Raw genomic sequence first — 22,960 nt, 5'->3', positions numbered from 1 at the left:
TCTTCCTGACTGGATTAATTTCTCCCCATCATACAATTGACAGACAAAACAGAAATTTTTATTGATTTGGCACTAGCTCATTTGATTTGTAATCAATCTTTATCACATGGGTAAATTCTAAATCATGTGTCATCCAAATCATGATTATATCATTATAAATTTGTTACATTTATATACTCCCAAATCTTAAAATCCTAATAATTCCAAAAAAAAAAAGTGATTAATATAAGTTTCGAGGATATCACTTTTATACCATTTGTCTTATTTAAATTTCTTCCATAAATAAAAAAAATAAATATACATCACATTTAATTATCATAAAATTATATCTTTATATATAAAAATTACAAAATAAATAACGAAAAGGAGTGATTAATCTTATTTTCTCCCATAATCATCTTACCATCTTTTTTCCTTATAAAATTTCTATCTTGAGCATAAAAAACGCATCACAAAATTATAATTCTGGCACCTCTTTAATCATTCTTTCTTTTTTAATAAATCAAATCTACTCTTTTTTTTTTCAAATTACCTGCAAACCTTATTTTACCGGCCCAAAAGCACAAGAAGAAAAATGAATTTACTTGTCAACTCAGCTAGGTCCCTAATTTTTTTTAAACAAAGGAGATTATTATTAAATTAACTTTAAATCTTGAAAAGAAATTTGTTTGCTCTTACTTTGGGGTGCCAAAGGTCGTTGCGTAATACCTTAATAAAGATGGAAAACACAAAAATAAAATAAAATAGTATTCCTAATAGATCCAAAAATAGGTTGAACCGTCAAAAATAATTGAGGTGGACGAAATGTGTACTTAGTTAGTTAAGCTTTTAACATCCAGAGATCCAATAGACGTTGATAACCGCCACTTGGCCACCACGGCACTCACCGGACACCTCCACGGAGGGAAGGAAGCTCTGCCCCCTCTTCCCGCCATCCCACCACTCTCCCTCTCTTCAAGGTCATTTACGTCATTTCAAAAAAAGAAGGCTAAAATAGTCATTTGAACACGGAATCATCCCCTTCTATAAAATGATACTCCCCCCCTCCCTCCCCCCCATTCCCTTTTTTTTTTTTTTTCCCTTATTTGTTAAATTGTTGAGATAAAAACAAAATCTCCCATTCTAAAGCCTGAGGAGGTGTTTGATATCGATCCCACACCTCTTCAGAACAAACCTTCGTTCTTCAAAAACAAAAAAGAGAGAAAAATCACAAATTAAAAAAAAAAGAATAAGAGAAATAAAAAACATCGATGGCGTCATACGACAGCCTGAGCGACAAGAACGCTGTTTTCAGAAAGCTGAAAGCAAAATCAGAGAACAAGGTTTGTTTTATTTTCGTTTTTAATTTTAAATTTTTTTACGGTTTTTTTTAGATCTGGTTCGGATCTGGATATTCTGTTACTGGATCTTAGATTTGGCTTTTTTTTTTTAATTGTTTTTGTTTTGTAGATGTGTTTCGATTGTAATGCCAAGAATCCGACATGGGCATCGGTGACCTATGGTATCTTTCTCTGCATCGATTGCTCAGCCATTCATCGGAGTCTTGGTGTCCACATCAGCTTTGTCAGGTATTATTAGTTTTCAATATGCTTCCTTTTGATTTTCGTGTTTTACATTAATTGATGCCTTTTAATTTTGTGCGTCCAAATTCTTAAATTATGCGTGAAAAAAAGTTGGAATTTTGTTTGCTTATGTAGAGGAAGAAAAAGGCTTTTTTGGGCTTTCAAGTCATCTTTTCATAAGGAAATTTATGGATAAAACTGAAATATTTGATGTGGAAATTTATAAATTTTAATCTGGGGAAGGTTTGAGTGAGGAGATTATGTTCTGTCTTTTTGGATCTCCTGAAATTCAACTGAAGGAATGAATAATAATGAGAAAATTCTGTTCCTTTAAATTATTTTTACGTGCACCTGAATTTGAGCGTTTCGTTATTCATTCTGAGAGTTCTAGATTTTGTTTACAAAGATGCCTCCTCACAATTTGTTTCCAGTTTCTGAGAGAATTCCCTTCATATTTATATTGAGGGCTTGCATTGAGCTTAAATGCTATTATGAAATATCATCTTCTGTGTTTTTGTTATGAATGAGGATAAGTTCATTTCTGCAAATGATGTAGGCTGCACCTATGTTAGTTTCTGTTCTTCCTTTGATATAATATTGGAAGCTATTAAGACAGGTTCCTTTTATGGTTTTGATTGAGGAAACCCTTTTGTGGGTAAATATGTAGTATGTGCATTTCTTACCTATGCCCTATTTCCTGGATATTAGGGTTGTTGGTGCTCATGTTTAGCCAAATTTGAAAGTACAAAATCACTCAAACCACTTTTTCAAGATTGTCCTCCTTACTGGCCAAAAAAACAAGAGTCTTTTAGATATTTGGTGCTTACTATGAAACATTTTGATTATTGAGGACTTGAGAATTTTGTAATGTCAGTACCGTTGTATCATGTCCCAGCTGCTGCTTTTATTCTCGAGTCTTTGTGTTTCTCTTTTCTTGTTCTGAAAAACATGTATATTTTATGCAGGTCTACAAATTTAGACTCATGGTCTCCTGAACAATTGAAAATGATGATCTATGGAGGAAACAACCGTGCACAAGTTTTCTTTAAGCAACATGGATGGACTGATGGAGGCAAAATTGAGGCCAAATATACTTCAAGAGCTGCTGATTTATATAGGCAAATACTATCAAAAGAAGTCGCTAAAAGTTTGGCAGAAGAGGCAGGTTTGCCTTCATCCCCTGTTGCTTCTCAGTCATCACAGGCACCTAATGGACTTCTTGATAGCAAGACTGATGAAGCTCCTAAAGAAAGTTCTTTAGGCAGGCCAGAAAAACCAGAAGTTTCTGCTGCACCAAAAGCTTCTCATACAGCTGTTGCCAGCACTATCAAGAAGCCTCTTGGTGCAAAGAAAACTGGGAAAACGGGGGGGCTTGGTGCCCGAAAGCTTACTACTAAGGTATTTATTGTGGACCTTTATGAGCAATGCAATTACCGCAGAATGATCATAAGGATATCTTGATTAGAATAATTACTTAATTTTCGGAGTTGTTTTAAATGCCTTTTCTCTTGATAACATAGTTCTCTTTATTGCAGCCAAGTGAAAATCTCTATGAACAGAAGCCTGAAGAACCAGTTGTCCCTGTTGCTTCCTCAACTAATAATGCTGCACCGATTGGCTCATCTTTTCCATCTCGTTTTGAGTATGTAGAAAATGTTCAATCTACTGAGTTGAATTCTGGTGGCCCACAAGTTCTTAGTCATGTTGCTCCACCAAAGTCATCAAGCTTCTTTGCAGAATTTGGAATGGACAGTGGTTTTCAGAAGAAATCAAGCTCCAATTCCTCAAAAGTGCAAGTAAGTAATATGACATCTGTTGATGATGAAGAACTTCCATATTTTGTGTATAAATGCTGATTAGGTTGATGGAATTGTCTCCTTTTGGTTTTAGAACATCTTGCTCTTCTTTATGATTCTTTGGTCAAATTGCAAAACCTGTACTTTAAGAGATGTTTTCAACTTCATAATGAGGTTGTCTGACATCAAGAGATGGAACTCGGTATATTATTCTGGTTATGCTTTGAGCCAAAGTGAAGTTACATTTTTCCTTGAAAATCAAATTTCAAGACATTGCATCTATACTTTCTTCTACTCTGACATTATGAGACACCTTGAATCTACTTGGATGCAACACTTGTACCTTCCAAATCAATAGACTTTTTATAAAGAAAATGTTCCCATATTGGACATGTCCATGTAATTTAATGTGTGCGAATTTGATGGGAGGGAAGTTTTGTATGATTTTCTTGAACTTTTTAATTGCTTCTGGAAGTGGTCGATCTTAATTCTTTACTGCTTGTATCCGGCTCTGCTTTTTTGTGTTGTTTCTTATTTCTTCATTCTAATTCCCAGATTGAGGAAACTGATGAAGCTAGGAGAAAGTTCTCAAATGCAAAATCTATTTCATCAGCCCAATTTTTTGGTGATCAGACCAAAGCAGCTGATAATGATGCTCAAGTAACTTTGCAGAAATTTTCAGTATGTGCAGCAGCAATTCCTATTGCTTTCTTGAAAGATATCATCTTTTTTAAGGCTCAAAATTCTGTATCCATCTATCGGGAATTTTTAATACCATCTTATAATATCCTTTTCCTTAGTTTTCTTGTTGACAGTTGCAGTAAAAAAAGTAGATTCTTAGTAGGACTTTTATCATAAACTAATTATAGTGTAATAGCATCACTTATTTATGGTAAGGTAGCAAAAGAAAACACTAATTTTTGGAATCTGCTTTCTTTAATCATCTTTAACAAAATATATGGGCATAATTGGAAATAGTTGGTAATCCATTTCTTAGTTCAAGGGCTGTGAGAACTGTAATAGGTGCATATTTATGTATCAAATGTGGCTTTCTGATAATAATATCCATCTTTTTTTTTCTCAAGGGTTCAATGGCCATCTCCAGCGCTGATCTATTTGGTCACAGTACAGATAATTCTCTTGACCTTAATGCCAGTGACCTCATCAACCGAATCTCTTTCCAGGTTTGCTTTGTAAATTGCATCTTGTATGTGTCACCTGAATTTTTATTTATGCATGTGATATTTGGGAATTTATCTTATCCTTTTTTTCCCTTATTTTCTTCATCTTGTTACGTTCATTTATTTCATTTTATTATTATCAAATTTGACTTTCAGGCACAACAGGATATCTCGAACCTTAAGAACATAGCGGGAGAGACTGGAAAGAAACTCAGCTCCTTTGCATCCACTTTTATTACCGATCTCCAGGACAGAATCCTCTAATGAAGTGCTCTGGCCTTAACAAATATATATATGAGTTTGTTACATTACCAGCCAGTATCTTTTGTAGTGAATGTAAAGTGATTTTATCATAAAATTCTTTCTTAGGACAAATAATATTTTGAAAACCTCCATGTTTATGGCTGGCTGGTTTTCCTACTTTATAGTACTGATGGTGTTCTGGGATTTTGATTATATGTAATATGAGTCTCTTCTTCATTTAGCAATCTCATCTGTATGTATGGCAAGGTTTCATACTCACATAGCCAAGACAAAAACCACCATCATCTGCTGTCACAAAATCAGGTCTCAAGCCCACTTCTCTGATTCTTAGATCCTTTGTTATATCTGATGGGTCAGTTACAAATCTATCAGCATGTAAAGTGAGCAACAAGACATAACTAGTCAGAAGATTAATGTTGTCAGAGGACGGTAAACATGGTCAACAAACCTCTGCCGTATGATGCTTGGGATCTTATGGTTCTTTGCAGAAGCAGCAGGATGCTCCATGGAGAAAACATGCTCTAAAGTTGGAATCTTGTTTGGTTTCTCTTGAAAAAGTTGGATTTTTACTTGGAAATTCTCAGTTTTTGCTACATGATACTGGTTCTATTGATTGTTGGACTTCTTGGTCCTTCATTTTGGTGATGATTATGATGGCTCTTTCTTGTTCTTCCACCGAAGAAGAGAAAGACACAGCTGGGCTGCAGGGAAGAGGACAAAATGGGTATTGGACTTAAAGGTTTTTTTGGGGTTGGATTTTGGACTTTTGAAAAACTTAAGATAGAGAGGGCTTTGAAGCCCAAACTTCTTTTCCATTTCCTTTTTTGGATTGCAAGCTCAAGACATTAATGGACTTAAAAGCCCAAATTTTTTTATTCAGAAACAGAATAATTGAAAAAATATTATAATAAATTTTATTTGTAATCATAATAGTAATAATTTAGTACAATAACATTAATTAACGATAAAAATAATATAATATTAGAGAAAAAAATAGACAGAAACGGAGAAATTGATTTAAAAGTCGAATATATTTTGTAACATATTTTACATATTTAATTTTAATAAATCACATTAAATAGGCTACTAAACCGACAATTGATTAAAAAAGAAAAAAAAAAAAAAAGAGGTTTTGACCGAAACATGCAGTCAAACAGTTCTATTCGGTTTTCTCTTCACATCCCGCAATGGTCAAGTCTATTTTCAACGGTTAAAGAAAAACGCTCTCTCGATAAAGCCAAATAAATGACGGCTTAGTTTTCCCTCCCATTTCAAAATCTCCCCCTTTTTTTTTTTTTTTAATTATAAAAACCGTTTTTTCAATTTCCATCCTTTGAATTACCTCTTCGATTTTTTATTTTTTTTTAGAACAAGATTTCTCTTAATCCAACAAGATTTGAGGATGCCAAAAAACTTCCTTTGTTTTTCTTCTCTCAAAGCTCACAGCAAACTTAAGCTACCTTTCAATGGAAACCCAAACATGTTCTTCTAAAACCCTAATGGCAGATGATCCATCTCCTTCAGAATCTTTTCTTCCTCGTGAGAATCTTGATGAGTTCCCTCAAGTTCCGCCTTTAATGGATGATTCTTTATCTGGGTCTTTATCGGTTTCCCTAATGACCGTTGATTCCCTTGATCCTGAAACCATTATGGACAATATCCTCGAAGAAGAAACTGTAGACGACCCTCGTTTGTCCAAGGCACCATCTACTAATGATGTCTTTTCATTAACTTCTCCACCCCCTTCGCCTTCTTCTACTGAGCCTGAGCCGTCTCAGCCTCTAGCTTTGGTCCTTCATCATTCTAAGAAACCCGAAACCTGTCAAGAAAAGGAAGAAGAAAAAGATCCTTACGGATGGCCTTATAGTAATTATAATTCTCCATACCATATGAGACCTATGGTGTGTGATCAGTTCTATATTCGCAGAGACAACGAATTCAAACACCCTGGTTCTGGATATTCTACATGGACCCGTTGGTGGTCAAGGCCCTTGTCTCCTCCTAAAGAAACTTCTAGAACTGAAGATGAACCAACGGGGGTGGTATGTTCTTTTTTTTTTCTTTTAATCTTTTAGAGTATTTGCGTGTATAGTTATACATATATATAGGTAGAATAGTAATTGAATAATTCAAGTTTTGAATATTGGTTTTGTAGGGTGCAGGGCTGGAAAACTTGGGTAACACATGTTTTATCAATGTTGTATTGCAATGTATTACTCATACTGTTCCATTTGTTTTGGGTCTGCGATCTTTGGATCATCACGAGAAGTCATGTAAGCGTAAGACTCGTTCTTTAACCTCTCTCTTTTTTTTTTTTTTCTTTTTTTTCCGTAGGGGTTTCTAACTATTTTGTTTTGTTGGAATTGTCAGGTGATATTGAGAGTTTTTGTTTACTTTGTGCTCTTCATGATCACATTGAGCTTTCATTGAATTCATCAGGAGGAGTTGTGTGGCCTTTTAAAATTTTTGACAATTTGAAATGTATCCTTTTTCTTTTCTTTATTTATTTATTATTAGCTTGATTAATTTATAATTAAATTGGTCACTGTACATGCTGATAAATTTTGATAGGTTCTCATCCAGCATTGAATTTATAGTACATTGAACACTACATGGTTAGGTTTATTTATTTTTTCTTTCATTTTTGTAATTTGACGAAATTGCCATATTTGCTATCAATTTGCTTGAAAAGGTGCATTACAAATACTGAGAGGTGACTTAAAAAAAAAAAAAAAAAAAGTAGAAGTGTTTTCATAGTTGTGATTATTGACTCACATGAAATCCAGATATCTCATCTTGTTTCCAGAGATATCAACAGGAAGATGCTCATGAGTTCCTGCAATGCTTGTTAATTAGGCTTGAAAGCTGTTGCTCAGACTCAAAGCTCAAGAATGATTTGTCCTCTCCAGATGATTGCCCAGTTAAGAAGGTTTTTGGTGGTCTTCTTGTTAGCAGAGTATGAATGGTGCAACTTAATCTCATTTAGTTGTTTCTATAGAAGTGTTTGTTTTTACCCTCCAAAGTCAGAATGTAGTATTTTATTGGCTATACCTTACTTTGATGGTTTCAGCTATGTTGTTGCAATTGTGGTCATATCTCTTGCGCTTATGAGCCTTTGAATGACCTGAGTTTGGAGATTGAAGATGTGGACTCTCTTCCAAGTGCCTTAGAGTCTTTCACCAAGGTGGAAAAGATTGAGGCTTTGGAGGCAAAATTTAGGTGTGAGAATTGTAAAGAAGAGGTGTCAGTAGAAAAACAGCTTATGCTGGACCAGGTTCCTTCAGTTGCAACATTCCACTTGAAGAGATTTAAGACTCAAGGAACTTTTATTGAGAAGATTGACAAGCATGTGGTCCTCCCACTAGAGTTGGATTTGCAGCCTTACACTACTGTAAATGAGACAAGTAATGTGAGTATCACCTTTTTTGACAACACCTATAAGATCTCTTGACAAATGCAATAATGATACTTGCATGTTATTCTTAGGGGTGGGCTTACATGGTCAATTGGATTAGTGAGCATTAGACTAGATAAAATTGATGTTTGATTAGTTATACTACTTGCTTTTACTTTATACTTGGTGCAAAATTATTAAACTTGTCTCGTTTGTTTTCCTTTTGCAATAGGAGCAACTGAGGTATCAACTATATGCAGTTGTGAAGCATTGTGGATTCAGACCTACTTCTGGACATTACATTTGCTACATTCGATCCTCTCCTGAGATGTGGCATAAGTTTAATGATTCAAGGGTAATGATTGACAAACTTGTTCCAAGTATAACTTGCATTTCTATTTTTCTAAGGATAGACACCATGGTTGTGAACTAGTTACAATATATGTTTCTTGATGAGATGTTTCTTGCTTATTAAGGATATGTTACAGAGGGTTTGATTTCCCCAATGTTTTAAGCATTTTGCTTGTTCTTCAAGCATTTTGAGTCTGATAAATTCACTGAAATTGTAAAAATTTCCTGGAAGGGTCAAATTTAAATGCCTTTATTGATTATAGATTTTAAGAATTCCAAATTATTTGTGATAACATACTACCATCTACCAGAAAAAAAGATAACATACTAACATTTTGATGGAGCTTGAATAAGAGTGCATAATGGTAATGTTTTATCTTTGGTAGGTTACTAGTGTTGAAGAAGAAGTTGTGCTTTCTGAGGAAGCCTACATTTTATTCTATGCTCGGCAGGGTATACCTTGGTTTTCAACTGCAATAGAAGTACAAAAACCTTATGCAGACCCCTGTATTTCTGATTCTTCACCAAAGTTTGTTCTAGATAGCATAGAATGTGCCTCCAATCCCCAGGTACAAAATAGTGCTGATTGTGGTGCCAAGGAATCTAAAGATGTTTCTGATAAAACTTCCACTCAGTTCTCTTGCAAAACACAATTTGAAGTTGAGGTTGATGAACCATGTGTTGCTGCCGAGGACATTTTTGGAGCGCTTGCTAATGAATCAGAATTTCACGTATCAAAGTCCATTGACATCCGAGATGATAATCCCATGACTGATGCTTCTATAGCACGAGGGTCAAGCAATCGTTCTGATGAATTTGATAAATATATATCTACTTTGTCTTATCTTGGGAAAAACAACCACAAGCAGGGTGTTTATGAAACTACAAATGATAGTGGTTTCCCTTGGATGCCATCCAGATCTCAATTTCCCTATAAGTGTCAGAGAGACACTTCAGGTAAAGGAATTACTTCATATTAAGTTCGTCACTTGATATGCTTTTCCTAGGATAACATGATGACTAGATGGTTTACGTTTTCAGGATGTGGTCCACGTGCTCATTTGAAAGACGAGAAGCGGAGCATTTATCGAAGAGCAGCCAACATGCCACCTGCGATGGATCAAGGAGGAATTGAAGCAATGAGATATGCCAAAAGGATGCCTACTGCACGAGGTGCAAAAATTATGGCTCTGCTGGCTCCACAAACTGCAAGTAAAATGAAGAAAAGATCAGGATCATCTCCTTGCAAAAGGGTCAGCCCTCGCAGGATACACAACCATAATCTTATGCGCCTGGTTCCTGTCTCACGCTGAACAGTTTTTGAGCCTTTTCGCTTAATCCAATTGGTCTGTTCTTGACCTTCACAGAGGCCAGAGCTAAGACATGGCATATGTGAAGCTCGTATTTTTCATGCAGTGTATTGTGATGGGGAAAAGGGTTGATCTTTTCCTGGTTTACTTTTACTTCTGGTCAGGGAAAATGTAAAGTTCAGGATGTTGATTTCAATTTTTAAAATTTAATTTCCTAACTCTAAATTTCGCATGATATTTCAAAAAATAAAAGTTTAAAGAGGTATATATTTTGCAAATTAATTCATATCTATTAGGTGCTCACTGTTTCGATGCTTGCATTGAAATTAACAAACTTTGCTAACTTGAAGTTGCTCGGATAAGTTAACCAGGAGTTTCAGCAGGATGTTTCTTTGGGTTGTCACTACAAATTTCATCATTCGGAATGTTGGGAAAACTTAAAGACACTTTTCTTGGTGTTCTAGACTCCTCTAACTCCTTCAAACGACAAATTCTAGAGACCAGAATCTGAAACATGGACACCATCTTCTCATTGCCCGAAGAATCATGTTGGGATTTTCGTTATGGTCGGACAACAACCTAGTTCTTGTAAAATGTTCTAAGTTTTGATCTTTTCACTCCCGACAATCAAAGGGAAAAGTACTATAAAAGGATGACAATGGCTTTTCACAAATCCCTTCCCTCGATCTTTTTTTACTTGCTTCTTTGAAGCATTCGCTGCCAAGGTTTACGGGAAAGAAGATGTGTTCAAAACTGGCAAATGATCTTAGTTCACCAGGGTCAGCAAACGTTCCTAAACATGTTGTTATATTTATGGCTGGCCTTAAGGAATTTAACACAGCAGCTAGAGTGGGTGCTTGCAAACATTATAGCATCCGGTCACATGGTCACCCTCCTTGGTTTCTTGCCTTCGTTGAATATTCCTTGTAACATATTGCCAGATCTAAAGATCCAAGTAGTGTTTGACCTTTGCAAAAAACATGGGGTATTGAATTTGAACTCTCTGGCTCCAGTACCAGTACACATTAGACTCTCCATTTCTCAATATAGTGGCTTCACAGCTTATCATAACTGCTGTCAACATTTACCTGCAGGTGAGAAAGAAATTGTAATGGGGTATCCCCTGGCATTGCTCATTGTCGAAAGAATCATAAGCCTTCGTGTGACATGGGTTGTTTCTGACAGATGATTTTATTTTTAGCTAGCTTGTTATTTTATTTTTCATGTTTTGATCCTTGTCAGATTATAAATTTCTGAAATGCAGTAACCCGTATCTGAGAAATAACAGGGAAATTTTCGCTGAAAAAATACCCTGCAATATGGTAATGATGAGTGAGGAAAGGTACGTTGATATGATCAAAGGGCGGCCCATGATTGAAAACGGAGAGCACACTCCTAGCAAATCCCCAGCCTCGTTGGTGCCTACTCTACTGGTGATATATTCTAACCTTTGAAAGGAATTCCGGAGGAGCGAGAGCTAGAGATAGACGATGATGATTAGTTCTTTCTTTAGCTAGTTATGATTTGACAATCGTAAAGTAGAACCTGGGTATATGAGGTCATAAAGTGTAACTCTGTGTTGGGAGATGTAAACTTACGCGGGGGATCGTCTCCGTTGGGAGATGAGAATTGGGGGTTTTAATATATTCAAAGACATTGTCGCAGGACTTGAAGAAAAGATTCGGCACTTTATATATATGTGATGGTAACAGACATATAATCGAGAGACAAAATTTGGGGTCAAGGTGACATAAATTGCTTGTAAAGGGACACCAGACCACACACTATTCCCTGCTTATGTGTGCCATGGGAGAAAGAAAGCCACGGACACAGAGGATTCGGGATAATATCTTTTAACACTAATATTAATTAACATTGGATTGATCAACAATTTCATTCCACTTTGGGTCTGCCTAACGTCTGTAGTTGCTTTTAAGGATCGATTATTGGAGTTAGCCAAACCTGAATAATACTTAAAAACTGCGGTTTTCATTTATTTTGCTATGGTGTATAATTCCAGTTATCCCATGCATGCAGGAACCATCAAGATGGATCACGCACGTAGCCTTCAAGTAACAAGTAATCAATTTGTAATAGATTAATATCAACGCATATAGATATGAACGATATATATAGTATAGAATAATTGAAATTATTAGGAAAAGATGAATTCATACGATGAATATCATTTAATACAACTTTTAAGATCATCCATTTGACGTCCAAACTTTCCTGCAACACCTTCGAACATTTGGATTTTCTTGCCCATATTACCTTTATTTTTGTCAATACTAGTGGTAAGAAAATTTATGCTCTTAGTACAGTCTAATGATATGGTACTTTCAAGGGGCATAGCCACCACCCCCACTACCACTTCCGTATCCTCCCCCATGTGCACCTCCTGCACCATATCCACCACCACCTCCACCACCAGAGCCTCCGCCGCCACCGCCTCCATGACCACCTGCACCACCACCAGAACCTTCTCCAGCTCCTCCTCCATTGCCATATCCACCTCCATGTGCCCCTCCAGCACCATATCCTCCTCCACCGCCTCCACCACTCCCTCCCCCACCACCACCTCCAGAACCTGCACCACCGGCACCATACCCAGAGCCACCTCCTTCTCCACCTCCACCTCCATATCCAGCAGCTCCACCCCCACTACCACCACCACCACCACTACCACCACCGCCACCACCTCCATGTCCACCAACTCCACTACCTGCTCCACCACCTTCACCTCCTCCACTTCCATATCCAGAAGCTCCACCTGCACTACCTCCGCCACCACCATTGCCTCGACCACCACCACCTCCATATCCGCCGGCTCCTCCATATCCAGCACCACTACCAGCTCCACCTCCTTCACCACCTCCACTTCCGTATCCAGAAGCTCCACCTGCGCTACCTCCACCACCACCGCTGCCACCACCACCTCCATGTCCACCGGCTCCTCCATACCCAGCACCGCCACCAGCTCCACCTCCTTCACCACCTCCACTTCCGTATCCAGAAGCTCCACCTGCGCTACCACCGCCCCCACCACTGCCACCACCACCTCCATGTCCACCAGTTCCTCCATACCCAGCAGCACCACCTTCTCCTTTACTAATACCACCTCCATATCCAGTAGCTCCCTCTTCTCCTACAGCTGCATAGCCGCTGCCACCACCACCTCCTGAACCGCCTCCACCTCCTCCATGGATGCCAACACCATATGCGCTAACGGTGCCACCAACATGACCAACACCTGGAAGGTGAGAAGCTACTTCGTCAAGAGTGAGGAGAGCTCTACTTGCGGAACAGATACCTGCACCCAATAACACAAATAAAACTGCACCAAATATCTTCTGAATAGCCATGGGAACGTTTCAAATCCCACAACGTTGGTTTGGAATGCAAGTGAAGGTGGATATATATAGGGATTGGGTTGGAGCCTGAAAACGAAATGCGCGTATGCTGCATTGAAAGGGTTAGGAGCCTGCACATGCAAAAGGGAAGTTGTGGGTGTCCCCAAAAGATAGTTCAGTCGTCAGTAAGACACAAGTTTAAACTCACACTAGTAGACCTACTAGTGTGCTTTGGCTGGTGCCCACATTTATTTAAATTTAAACTTAACGAAAGGCATTTCCACTACTTGTTTTAAATAATAAAACCTATAATCTTCTTTATCCTTTTTAGTTTGATGGATATCTGAGTGAGACCAATTGGTGGCATGGTTAAACAGATTGATATTGGCTGATGTATAACTAAATTATGAAACAATTCAGCAACTTGATTATGTAGTTAGCATTATCCATCTAATTTACTTGACAATAGTATTGTTTATCTCATTATCTGCTTGGGTTCTTTATAGTATTGTTTGCTGCAAAGCATGTAAGAATAATATGATTGCTTCAATCATTGAAAAGGGAACAGCTGATTCAATAGTTTGATAGTTGGGGTTTAAAAGAATGTACAACGTTATAAGAATGTTAAAATTAACATGAGAAAGTTAATTTCTGTTTTTAAAGGATATGTAATATAAATATCTAGTAATGATGATGTGATTCATCGGAGAATAGGCTATAGAATAATTTTATATTGGTGGGATACGATTTTATGACAAGAAAACACCATGATAGGCCGATAGCATTTGCTGCGCAGATTTACCAAATGCGGGACTGGTTTAAAAAAGGTTTCCATTTACTATTACATACTACTATTTTGTAAACTGCTCTTATTGGTTGCTGATTAAATGGTTGATGAGAGATGAAGAAAAGAATTATGATGTGCATGTTCTAAATAAATGAAGAAAAGAATGCCAAGTTTCTAACTCTTTAAACCTAAATTCTAATCTTATACACACACACACACACACACACACACACACACACACACACACACACACACACACACACACATATATATATATATATATATATATATATATGTTTCCTACTTTACCTCTTTTCTTTACAATCTTAATAAAGTTCATTGATAGTTGCGTATCACCAGTACCAAGTCCTTTCCCAGCCTGCAAGGGATCTGCTGAAAAAGAAAATTTCCTGATAATCAGCCTATGGATTTTGGTGAAGTTTTAAATCTTTCAGTTAACTTGTCACAGGCTCACAGCTTCTCTGCTGCCGCCCTTCTTGGAATAAATTTTTTGCATTTTTCCATAGATACCATCATATTCAGGTGAGTGAGGTGATTAGGTTAAAAAGTAACCTCGATCAAATTTTGACTTACTATTTCTGAAGTGAAGAAGTTCCCTGTTTCCATCATCTAATTAATATATTTTGAATGATCATTTAGTTCTAGAATCCGATGGAGTAGGGGCAAGATGATTATGACCACCTTCTAGAAATTGGCCTATCCCGTCTCTGATTCCTATTAAGAGAAGCACCACTTTTGAAAAGCCAACCACTTATCTCAATTATTGAAGCTAAATTTGGAGGGGAAAAGGATTAGCAAAGTCAATACAATTACGACCTTTCAATTTGTATATATATCCCTCCATGTGAAATTTGGTGCTCTCCACCCAAGAACAGAAGAAAGAGGTATGTACTTTAATTAGTAGGTGTACAAGTACCTTAACTAGCATTTTGGATATGATGTTGTTTTCCACCATATATTAAGTAAATCTTAATCAGGATTCTATCTTAATAGCCAAAAAGAATTAAACAACTTTACCTACCCTCAAAGGTAGAAGAATAATCATTATTTACACGATTCTTATTTCACAGAAAATGTGTAAAGAAAATCAATTGTAAACACTCATTTTGTCGAGTTTTTTGTTTACAATCAAAGAATTTCATAGAAAATGCGCAAAAAAATAAGTTGTAAACACCCATTTTGTCCAGTTTTTTGTTTAAAGTCAAAGATTCAACCACCATTACCACTTAGTGCATGCTGAAGTCTGTTCACTTGCCTTATCTATTACTTGCACATTGGATCAAGGTCAGGCCTTGCAATGTCCACTGCATTAATATGGAATGAAGTACTTTTTTTTTTCCTTTACTGCCAGCCAAGGCAGGAATTCATTACAGGTAAATATAATCAGGTAGTAATCCTACCTTGCAAAGACACAAATTCTGCTTGAATCCAAGCTCCTTTAAAACCACATTGTATGAAACGGACTTCTGTTTGAGATGGAGGAAATGAAATGTTATGATTGCCATTACCAAAATTAAGTTTAGGTGAATCTTTGTGCAATCTAGTTGAAAATATGGAGGAAATTCTGCAATTTATTTTGTTGAAAATATGACTCCTGGAGTTAAGATTGCTAATGCGGGGGAATTCTGTGACTCAAGATTACTAATCGTGAGCCAATTAATACACATGCAAAAGATCAGGTAAGGCAGAACTTCTGACAAGGTCAGACCAGTGAAAATTTTCACTTGGCAATGTCTTTGTTTGCAGACTTTCCGCTGGTGAATGGTAATGCTAAATTATACGATTCCATAAAGATTTTCAGGTTTCTTCACTCCATGTATACAACTTGGAGACGATGGGTCCAATTTAAGATCTTATTTCCATACCATCTCTAACCCATCATATAAAAAAACTGACATCATTCTGTGATTTGATAACCAGAATAAGTTAAACTACGATCAGGAATCCATTGTTATCTTACTTTCAGGTGTGAAACCATCCCTTCATTTCAAAGATTGCAGACTCTTATTATCTCCAACAAAACAAGCTACTTCCTTTACAATAGCGCATGCATGAGAGTAGTGGGAAATCACATGGAAGAGCATCTCCCTTCTCATCCCTCAATAAGTGGGTCCACTCCATCTTATTTTGCTTCGCTAGTGGATCCTTTTCTTTCCACGCCTTACGAGATTGATGCCAAACATTCTCCACACTACATCATATCTGACGTCCCTAATATTTCAAGATCGGACTTGTTCTCTTTTTGAGACAATGTTCATCCATCGTTTTTACAGGGCAAAGGGCTGTTTTCTATGTTTTTGACTTACATACAGGTTTTTTTCTCTTTTGTATGTTCTTTTTTGATTGATTGGTCCTCTCCTTGACCTTTTCTAGGAAGATTACCCTTTAGCACTGGACTTGATTCAAACCCAACATTGTGGATGCAACCCTTTCCAAAGAGGGTCATGAGAGCTACTGGGGCAAGCTTTTGAAAAGATGCACAAAAAGTTATGAACTCTAGCTAGATTTCTATACAAATACCCACCTCCACCTCCACCTCCACCTCCATTGGTCGAAATGATTGCCAATGGAATTATTGGGAAAACCAATAGTTGGATACAATTGGACCATTTGAAATTCGTTTTTATCTATGTTCAGGTAATGGAAATCGAAACACAAAAAAGTTAATAGATTACAAAAAAAAAGTGGTCGGTGAGATCCTACCACTACTAGAAAAACCAGGTCTGCGTCTTCTCACCTCTCTTCTTCTCAAATTTTTTATTTTAATCTTTTTGTCTTCATCTCTCCCGCATCTTGTTTTACATTTTGTAAAAGATATCTTTTAAGCCCTTTATTACTTCAATCAATGTGATACCTATGGTCGAGTTTTCATTTTCAATAATTCTTGGAGCACGATGGGGATCTCTTGCCTTTTGAGTTACCATGAGAGATTATTAGAACACAAATGAGTAAAATATATATATCCATAAACCCATTTTCATTTAATTTATAAAATAAAAAGCATTATTAACGAATTGATGCTTGCTTTTTTTATTGTGAATGAATCCCTTCGTTATAAAATAACCTAGATGACCCTGTCTAGTGGTGGTTAGGCATGGAAGGCCACATTAGGTTCTGTCAGGACTGATCGACTTTTGAAGATTGGTTCATGTTTGATATATTTTTTAGTCTGCATCAGCCTTGGTTTTGCTTTTTTTATTAGTAAATGATCGAAACACCAATCAAGATCCTGGAAAAATAACCATCCGACTGTAACAATTAAATTAATCTTCATCATAGATTAGAACGTATTTCAGATAAAATCGATCGTAAAAAATACAATTTTTGATTTATTTTCCGACAAAAAAATGACAAATATTCATGAAGTGCAACAAATGAAGACGCCACCTTTCTGTTCTTCATAAACTGAAATAGGTGACCTTCGTAATGTCCTATGCCGGTACTCTCCAGTTCATCCAGACGGCTAGTCCCCGAGTCGACACAGAGTATAACTCGCCCTTGACTCCATGGACATATCCAAGAAGGCTGATGACGTAGGGGATGCCGTGTAGGCCTATAACAAGTGGGTGGGGTTGGTAAGTCACATGGGTACCAAAACGGCGTCTTTTTGGCGGATAAGGTCTTTCTTTAGATAGCGATTTCCATGGCCTTGTAGTTCCCTAGGTGAAGATCAGGGTTTGAGTGGCTTCAGCCATGGCGATTGGCGAGAGAGAAACTGAGAAAGAGAGGGTTGATGAGCAAAAGCCACAGAATTAACAAAGAATCTGGACCGAATCTCTTCTTTCCTTTCTAAACGCTATTTCCTTGTTTAGACTTCAAAGTGCAAACAAACCATTGGTTTGTGTGTGCCCATTTAACCTGATAGGCCCAAGACCAAGGTTCAAAGGAATGAAGAAACCTTTGACATACCCCAATCAGAGCTTTAGAAAGGCACCCATTCAGAGAGAGCAGTCCACAACCAAAAACAGAGCCCGCCCAACTGTTAGGTCTTCACTGATATTTTGGATGAGAAACATTTGCTACTGTCAAAAGTAGCAAGCTTCATACAAACACATTGGGTGCATGATATGCGTATAATATGTCAAGACATTATTTTTTATAGGAAGGATGGAACTACTAATTGAATTTGCTATCTATTGCAAATCAGGTTCAGTAATTCTCTTCTTTAACACGATTGATCGTTGTCCTTGTCCAATCTCTTTTTCCCCCTCTTGTGGCTTTTATAATGTGTACCCAAACACTTTCTATGAAAAAACTAGTAGATAAAACAATCACAACCAACCACTTGTTGTTGCTATTAAAACGTTAGAACCTAAATTGAGAGATGATGGTACTAAAGACAAGTCACTTTAAGCCAAAAAATCATCTCAATCTTTGAAGGTCTCAAAAATCATGCAAGTATTCATCCTCCACGAAACACTCGAAAGCTTTAAGTAGCATTTCGTTTGTGGTGGGACTCCATGGTGCAGCCCACTTCCGTCACTGGCAAAAGATTTGGCAATTAAATTTGAGCTTCTTTTGGGAAAGAAGCAAAGGGCCAGAGCCGTGAGGGGATCCTTCTTGTCTGTTTGATTTGATGGCTGAACAGCTGCATTATGTGCTATCACTCTATTCGTTTCTTTTAGGCCAACCACTTTCTTTATTCATTCAAGGTTAGTTTATAATGGGATGAGGTTCGGCGCGGGTTTGGGCCTATTTATGGATATACAAAGCCATTGCATAGGTTTTTAGCGAGGGCCGTATGGTTTTTTTGGACACCAAATGCAAACGAACCCCAACAAAAACAAATACAAACCTTTTTAGTCGTAAATCATGAAATTCATGAACCCAATCATGCTCATTGTCAAGGAGAGCCTACGTTTTCATGTGACTTGACAATGGCATTCGTCCGAAAGTTGTAACCAAAATCTTAAGTTCCTTCGCACAGCGCGTTATCTAACTTCTAGAAAAAGGCTTCAATCGACAATTTAAGTAAACCTTCTCCGCCATGCTCAACGAGTAACATTTTGACACCTTTGTATATAATAATCAACAGCTTTGGCTTCATCTGATTGCCATTTCTTCCACCTATTGTTAAGGAAAAACAATTGGCATTCGTGTGCGTATGTCTGTCATTTGAAATGGCACAGGTCCCTAAATGCGTTAAAGAAAAAAAAAAGAAAGAGATTCAGATGTCTCATTTGAAAAATCCAATGAAAGCAGAAGCTATGGCATTTTTTCTAGTGCCACCAAGTGCCAAAACGACACTTCCACGTTCAATGTGGGGCATCTCCCCACATGACTTGCCTTTAACCCACCCATGTTCGGGTCCTCAAAAAAGAGAAGATGATAGGGTTCTCTTCTCTTAACTTTACACCCAATTTGCTATGAATTGAACACCTCAACCTCATATATTAGATTTTTATAAGTCGATGGATAACTACCCTAACTCATTCAAATGTGACATACTTTTTAAAACAGGGCAGTTCCAAATTTTTTCTCTCGGATTCTTGGACAATGGACAGTTTCTCGTTGAGATAGATCATTGATGGAGGGTGCAAACTAGCTACAAAGTGAGAGATGGATGCATCTGTTGTTGTGCAAAAATGCATGTTCTCATGCACTCCTGGCCTGTACATTGTACACAGTCAAGTATCCCCTCCATTGCATTGGTTTATGTGTAATCTATGCTTGATACATCACGCTTGCTTGCTTACTCTGCATCTCAAGTTCTCATAAAATCTATCTTGTAAAGATATGGTAGGTTAACAACGATGCATGATTCAGTATTAAGCTCTTCGATCAGGCTGAGGAAATATTCCATGGTTTGTTCTTCAAGTTCCTAGAGATTTGCCCTCGACAATTTTGATGATATTTGGAAAATTAGCTTCATTCAGTCTCAAATCTTCAAATTAATCTGGTGATTGTGTCAACTGCAAGTTCAGCCCCTAACAGTATGTAATTATACTCATACAAGCGCTCCTAACACAAAAAAAAAAAAAAAGGCTCAAGAACATAACTATAGGTTGGGGACAAATTAATATCATAGCATGTGGATGATGTATTCTTAATAATTTTATCAGCGTTTGAGATAGATAATCTTGACTGTAGAGGGATTGAGTCTATCGAGCTCCACTCGAGGAGGCCAAGGTCCCCCAAACGGAGGATTAACTCAGTAACTCAACCTGAGGGAACTCAGGACGCAGCTTGACTCCAAAGCCTTATCAGCATTTGTCTTAGTTTGGTTGGCTGTTTCTCAAAAGCAATTGCTGCCACCATAGCAATTTGGATAAATGATCTTGTCGAACTCCCTTTTCCAGTTTTCTGGCCTTTTGGGTTGAATAATATCCATGACCTTAGTCCCTACGTGTCAGAAACCAAGAATCGAGATTCTCTTCACACCCAACTTTCAAATCCCTTTGCTTCCCCACTGTGCCATCTTCCCTGCCAGGCTCTGGCGCGAGACTTAAAGTCTACCTAAAGACTTATCTAATTATTTGAACATGTTTTGTATAAACACAGCCTTAGTTTCTGTCCTCACTTTGGACTTCACAAATAATTGAAACAAAAAAAAAAAAAAGTACAAACATGAAGTTGCCATTGACTTGCAGCGACCAACTTGAACATGTATAGTTAGGCTAAAGTGTCCATATATAAAGAAACAGTAGTAAACAGAGTGCTTTCATTTAATAAGAGGACCACAATATTTTGCACAATGCACAGCCGTTAAGCTGTATTAATATAAAGAAGAAAATCAGAGGATGCTTTAAAAGTGGGTGGCTAGAAGATTTAACAGTTGGTCTGCGCGTTTCAGGATCCTTATTGCCAAATATTAATAATAAACAACAAAGGGATACAACTCTTGATCCACCTGCATAATCACAAGTGGCCAAAAGAGGATCGATTCTCCCCCATTACAGAAATTATGCAAACCCTTTATATTATTCAAGTTAGAGATCAGATTTTGGCAACTTGCAAATAGCAATTTGGATTTAGTTTATTCCTTTTTAAGTATCTTTGGTATTCAGATTACATGTGCTAAGGTTCTACATATTTGTACAGAATATTGCTGTCTTGGAACTGGAATTATGGTTTAAATTCAATTTTCAGATTCTGAATCCAAACATTCAGAGCGTTAAGGTTGTAAAGGTCCCACGAGAAATAGAAAGTGTTTGATTAGTTTCTGAAAATGTATGGTGTCTTTCTTGACATACATTTCTGGTTGGAAATTATGTCTTGCCCCCCATCTTTTGTGTAGAATGGTACACACACAGCTTTTGGGTGTGATTCCATCTAGATTTTTTGAGTAAAATGAGCAAGGAAAACATAATGTGGACTGGTTTGACCAGAAAATTGGCTAATTTGGACTTACAATTAAACACACATATATACAGCATTTTTGTTTTAATTCATATGATCCCAGTGATTAGAAAATGAAACTCATGATTGCTTTTTGTTTTCCAAAGACTCAAAACATCAGACTTAAACATACTATTACTTTATATTTGATGCACTATTAAAACAAAATTTCTATATTATAAGTAAATTAGATAATTATTTTTTATTAATTAATAAATATTAATTTTTAAAATAAATATGTAAAAAATTAATTTAAAAAACTATTCATTAATAAAATAATATTATCTAATTCATTTTATTAACGATGTGTTATTATTTAATTCAATAATAATATATAATGTATCTAATATAAATCTATGATATTATAAAAATTATTGTGAGATTAATTTCTTATGTAATCTGTGGGGTTGGTTTATCACTAAGATCAGCCTCACATTAATTTCGTAGTGGACGTTATGGAATTTGTCGCATTGGTGGTGGAGTTATGTTGGTTTATTAAGAAAGTTTTTAATTCGAATAGTAATAATTCATTAAATTGGACAAAATTAATAAGATTTTTTTCTCCTTGCATAGTACAACCAATAAATATGTATTAATAATATGTCTACATACATTTACAATTAAGAGAAAAAGATGGGTTCACTAATGAAATAAATTTAAATTTTAGACCCATTAAATACTGCTATCTTTTAAGCTTGAATTCTGATTCAATAGCAAATAATAATTCACTTATACAGTTACAGCAAACTGCATTGATTATGAATTGAGGCCACCTTTAAATACAAAATTCCCTGATGTTTTTGCGCAATAAATAAGATGGTTTTTTTTTTATTATTATTATTGGATTGGGATGGACCGTTGCTTGAAGACAAAGACAATATGTTTCGTCAAGAACATGGCTTAATTTTGCACCACTAAAATCAAGCGATAAATAATTTATAAAATTAAGTTGAATCACTCCTTTGCCCGTATTAATCACATCAGCACATTTTCATAAAGTGACAAAAAATCAAATGATAAATTTGTCAACTTAACACAAGTGATTAAAATTTAAAATTTAAATACAAATTATTTAGATTTAAACCTTATGATTTTTGGTTCATGAATAATATATAAATCTAAAAAATCTCAAACGAACCGTAAATTTTTACGTGAATTAACGATTTATTCTGATTTTAAAAATGAGATAATTATTTTTTTTTAAACCGACATGAATTAAAGGATTTTTTAAAAAAGGAAAATCAGATAGGTTTGTGAATATTGCCAAACATAATACATCCCTTTTTTTTTGTCAAATCCTAAGCCCAAGAGATTAGGGTTTAATTATACATTTAATAATATTGTTTAACTTAATTTTTTGGCTATCAAATAAAGAATTTTCGATTTATGATAATTAAGTACCGCAAATAAAATAGATACATAAAATAAACAAATAAATAAATAAAATTGAAAAAAAATACGTCATCATTCACCCAAAATCTTTGGCATCGTTGAGAATGAAAATAATTGGGACGAAGAAAAGGGAACATTGAGAAGAAAAAAGAAAACAAAGAAAAGCTCATTTTTATTGTCAATTGTTTAAGAGAAATGTTTTTAATAAAAT

General features: G+C 36.2%; 3 protein-coding genes across 4 annotated transcripts; 2 read left to right on the top strand and 1 right to left on the bottom strand.

Moving 5' to 3' along the window:
• The first annotated feature begins 1,057 nt into the window (after positions 1-1,057).
• On the top strand, positions 1,058-5,019 carry LOC111276235 (putative ADP-ribosylation factor GTPase-activating protein AGD8). Of its 2 annotated transcripts, XM_022862013.2 has the most exons (7): positions 1,058-1,322; positions 1,450-1,568; positions 2,528-2,960; positions 3,098-3,358; positions 3,914-4,039; positions 4,444-4,542; positions 4,696-5,019. In XM_022862013.2, the coding sequence occupies exons 1-7, from the start codon at positions 1,251-1,253 to the stop codon at positions 4,801-4,803; spliced, it is 1,218 nt and encodes a 405-aa protein (XP_022717748.1). In that variant the 5' UTR covers positions 1,058-1,250; the 3' UTR covers positions 4,804-5,019. The 2 variants fall into 2 exon arrangements, with proteins under 2 accessions (XP_022717748.1, XP_022717750.1); XM_022862015.2 differs by lacking the exon at positions 3,914-4,039.
• A 136-nt stretch (positions 5,020-5,155) lies between these two features.
• LOC111286315 (uncharacterized) lies at positions 5,156-10,997 on the top strand. The gene is made up of 8 exons (XM_022876227.2): positions 5,156-6,845; positions 6,959-7,082; positions 7,174-7,284; positions 7,590-7,759; positions 7,874-8,212; positions 8,430-8,552; positions 8,935-9,505; positions 9,590-10,997. Exons 1-8 carry the CDS (start codon positions 6,270-6,272, stop codon positions 9,859-9,861), a joined length of 2,286 nt encoding a protein of 761 aa, XP_022731962.2. The 5' UTR covers positions 5,156-6,269; the 3' UTR covers positions 9,862-10,997.
• A 1,013-nt stretch (positions 10,998-12,010) lies between these two features.
• On the bottom strand, positions 12,011-13,271 carry LOC111286308 (uncharacterized). The gene has a single exon (XM_022876214.2). It carries the CDS (start codon positions 13,221-13,223, stop codon positions 12,201-12,203), a length of 1,023 nt encoding a protein of 340 aa, XP_022731949.2. The 5' UTR covers positions 13,224-13,271; the 3' UTR covers positions 12,011-12,200.
• Positions 13,272-22,960: the final 9,689 nt, after the last annotated feature.

The sequence above is a fragment of the Durio zibethinus genome, chromosome 17, assembly GCF_047325235.1.
Source record: "Durio zibethinus cultivar Kanyao isolate XHJ-2024 chromosome 17, ASM4732523v1, whole genome shotgun sequence".
In the NCBI taxonomy this organism is placed as follows: Eukaryota; Viridiplantae; Streptophyta; class Magnoliopsida; order Malvales; family Malvaceae; genus Durio; species Durio zibethinus.
This window is presented reverse-complemented; position numbering and strand designations above follow the sequence as displayed.

Bases quoted from the DNA above. Each gene is read 5' to 3' on its own strand.
- LOC111276235 (XM_022862013.2), top strand. From the start codon at position 1,251: ATGGCGTCATACGACAGCCTGAGCGACAAGAACGCTGTTTTCAGAAAG. The intron at 2,961-3,097 runs GTATTTATTGTG...TCTTTATTGCAG, and splicing joins CCCGAAAGCTTACTACTAAG to CCAAGTGAAAATCTCTATGA. The intron at 4,040-4,443 runs GTATGTGCAGCA...TTTTTTCTCAAG, and splicing joins TAACTTTGCAGAAATTTTCA to GGTTCAATGGCCATCTCCAG.
- LOC111286315 (XM_022876227.2), top strand. From the start codon at position 6,270: ATGGAAACCCAAACATGTTCTTCTAAAACCCTAATGGCAGATGATCCA. The intron at 8,213-8,429 runs GTGAGTATCACC...CTTTTGCAATAG, and splicing joins CTGTAAATGAGACAAGTAAT to GAGCAACTGAGGTATCAACT. The intron at 9,506-9,589 runs GTAAAGGAATTA...TTACGTTTTCAG, and splicing joins GTGTCAGAGAGACACTTCAG to GATGTGGTCCACGTGCTCAT.
- LOC111286308 (XM_022876214.2), bottom strand. From the start codon at position 13,223: ATGGCTATTCAGAAGATATTTGGTGCAGTTTTATTTGTGTTATTGGGT.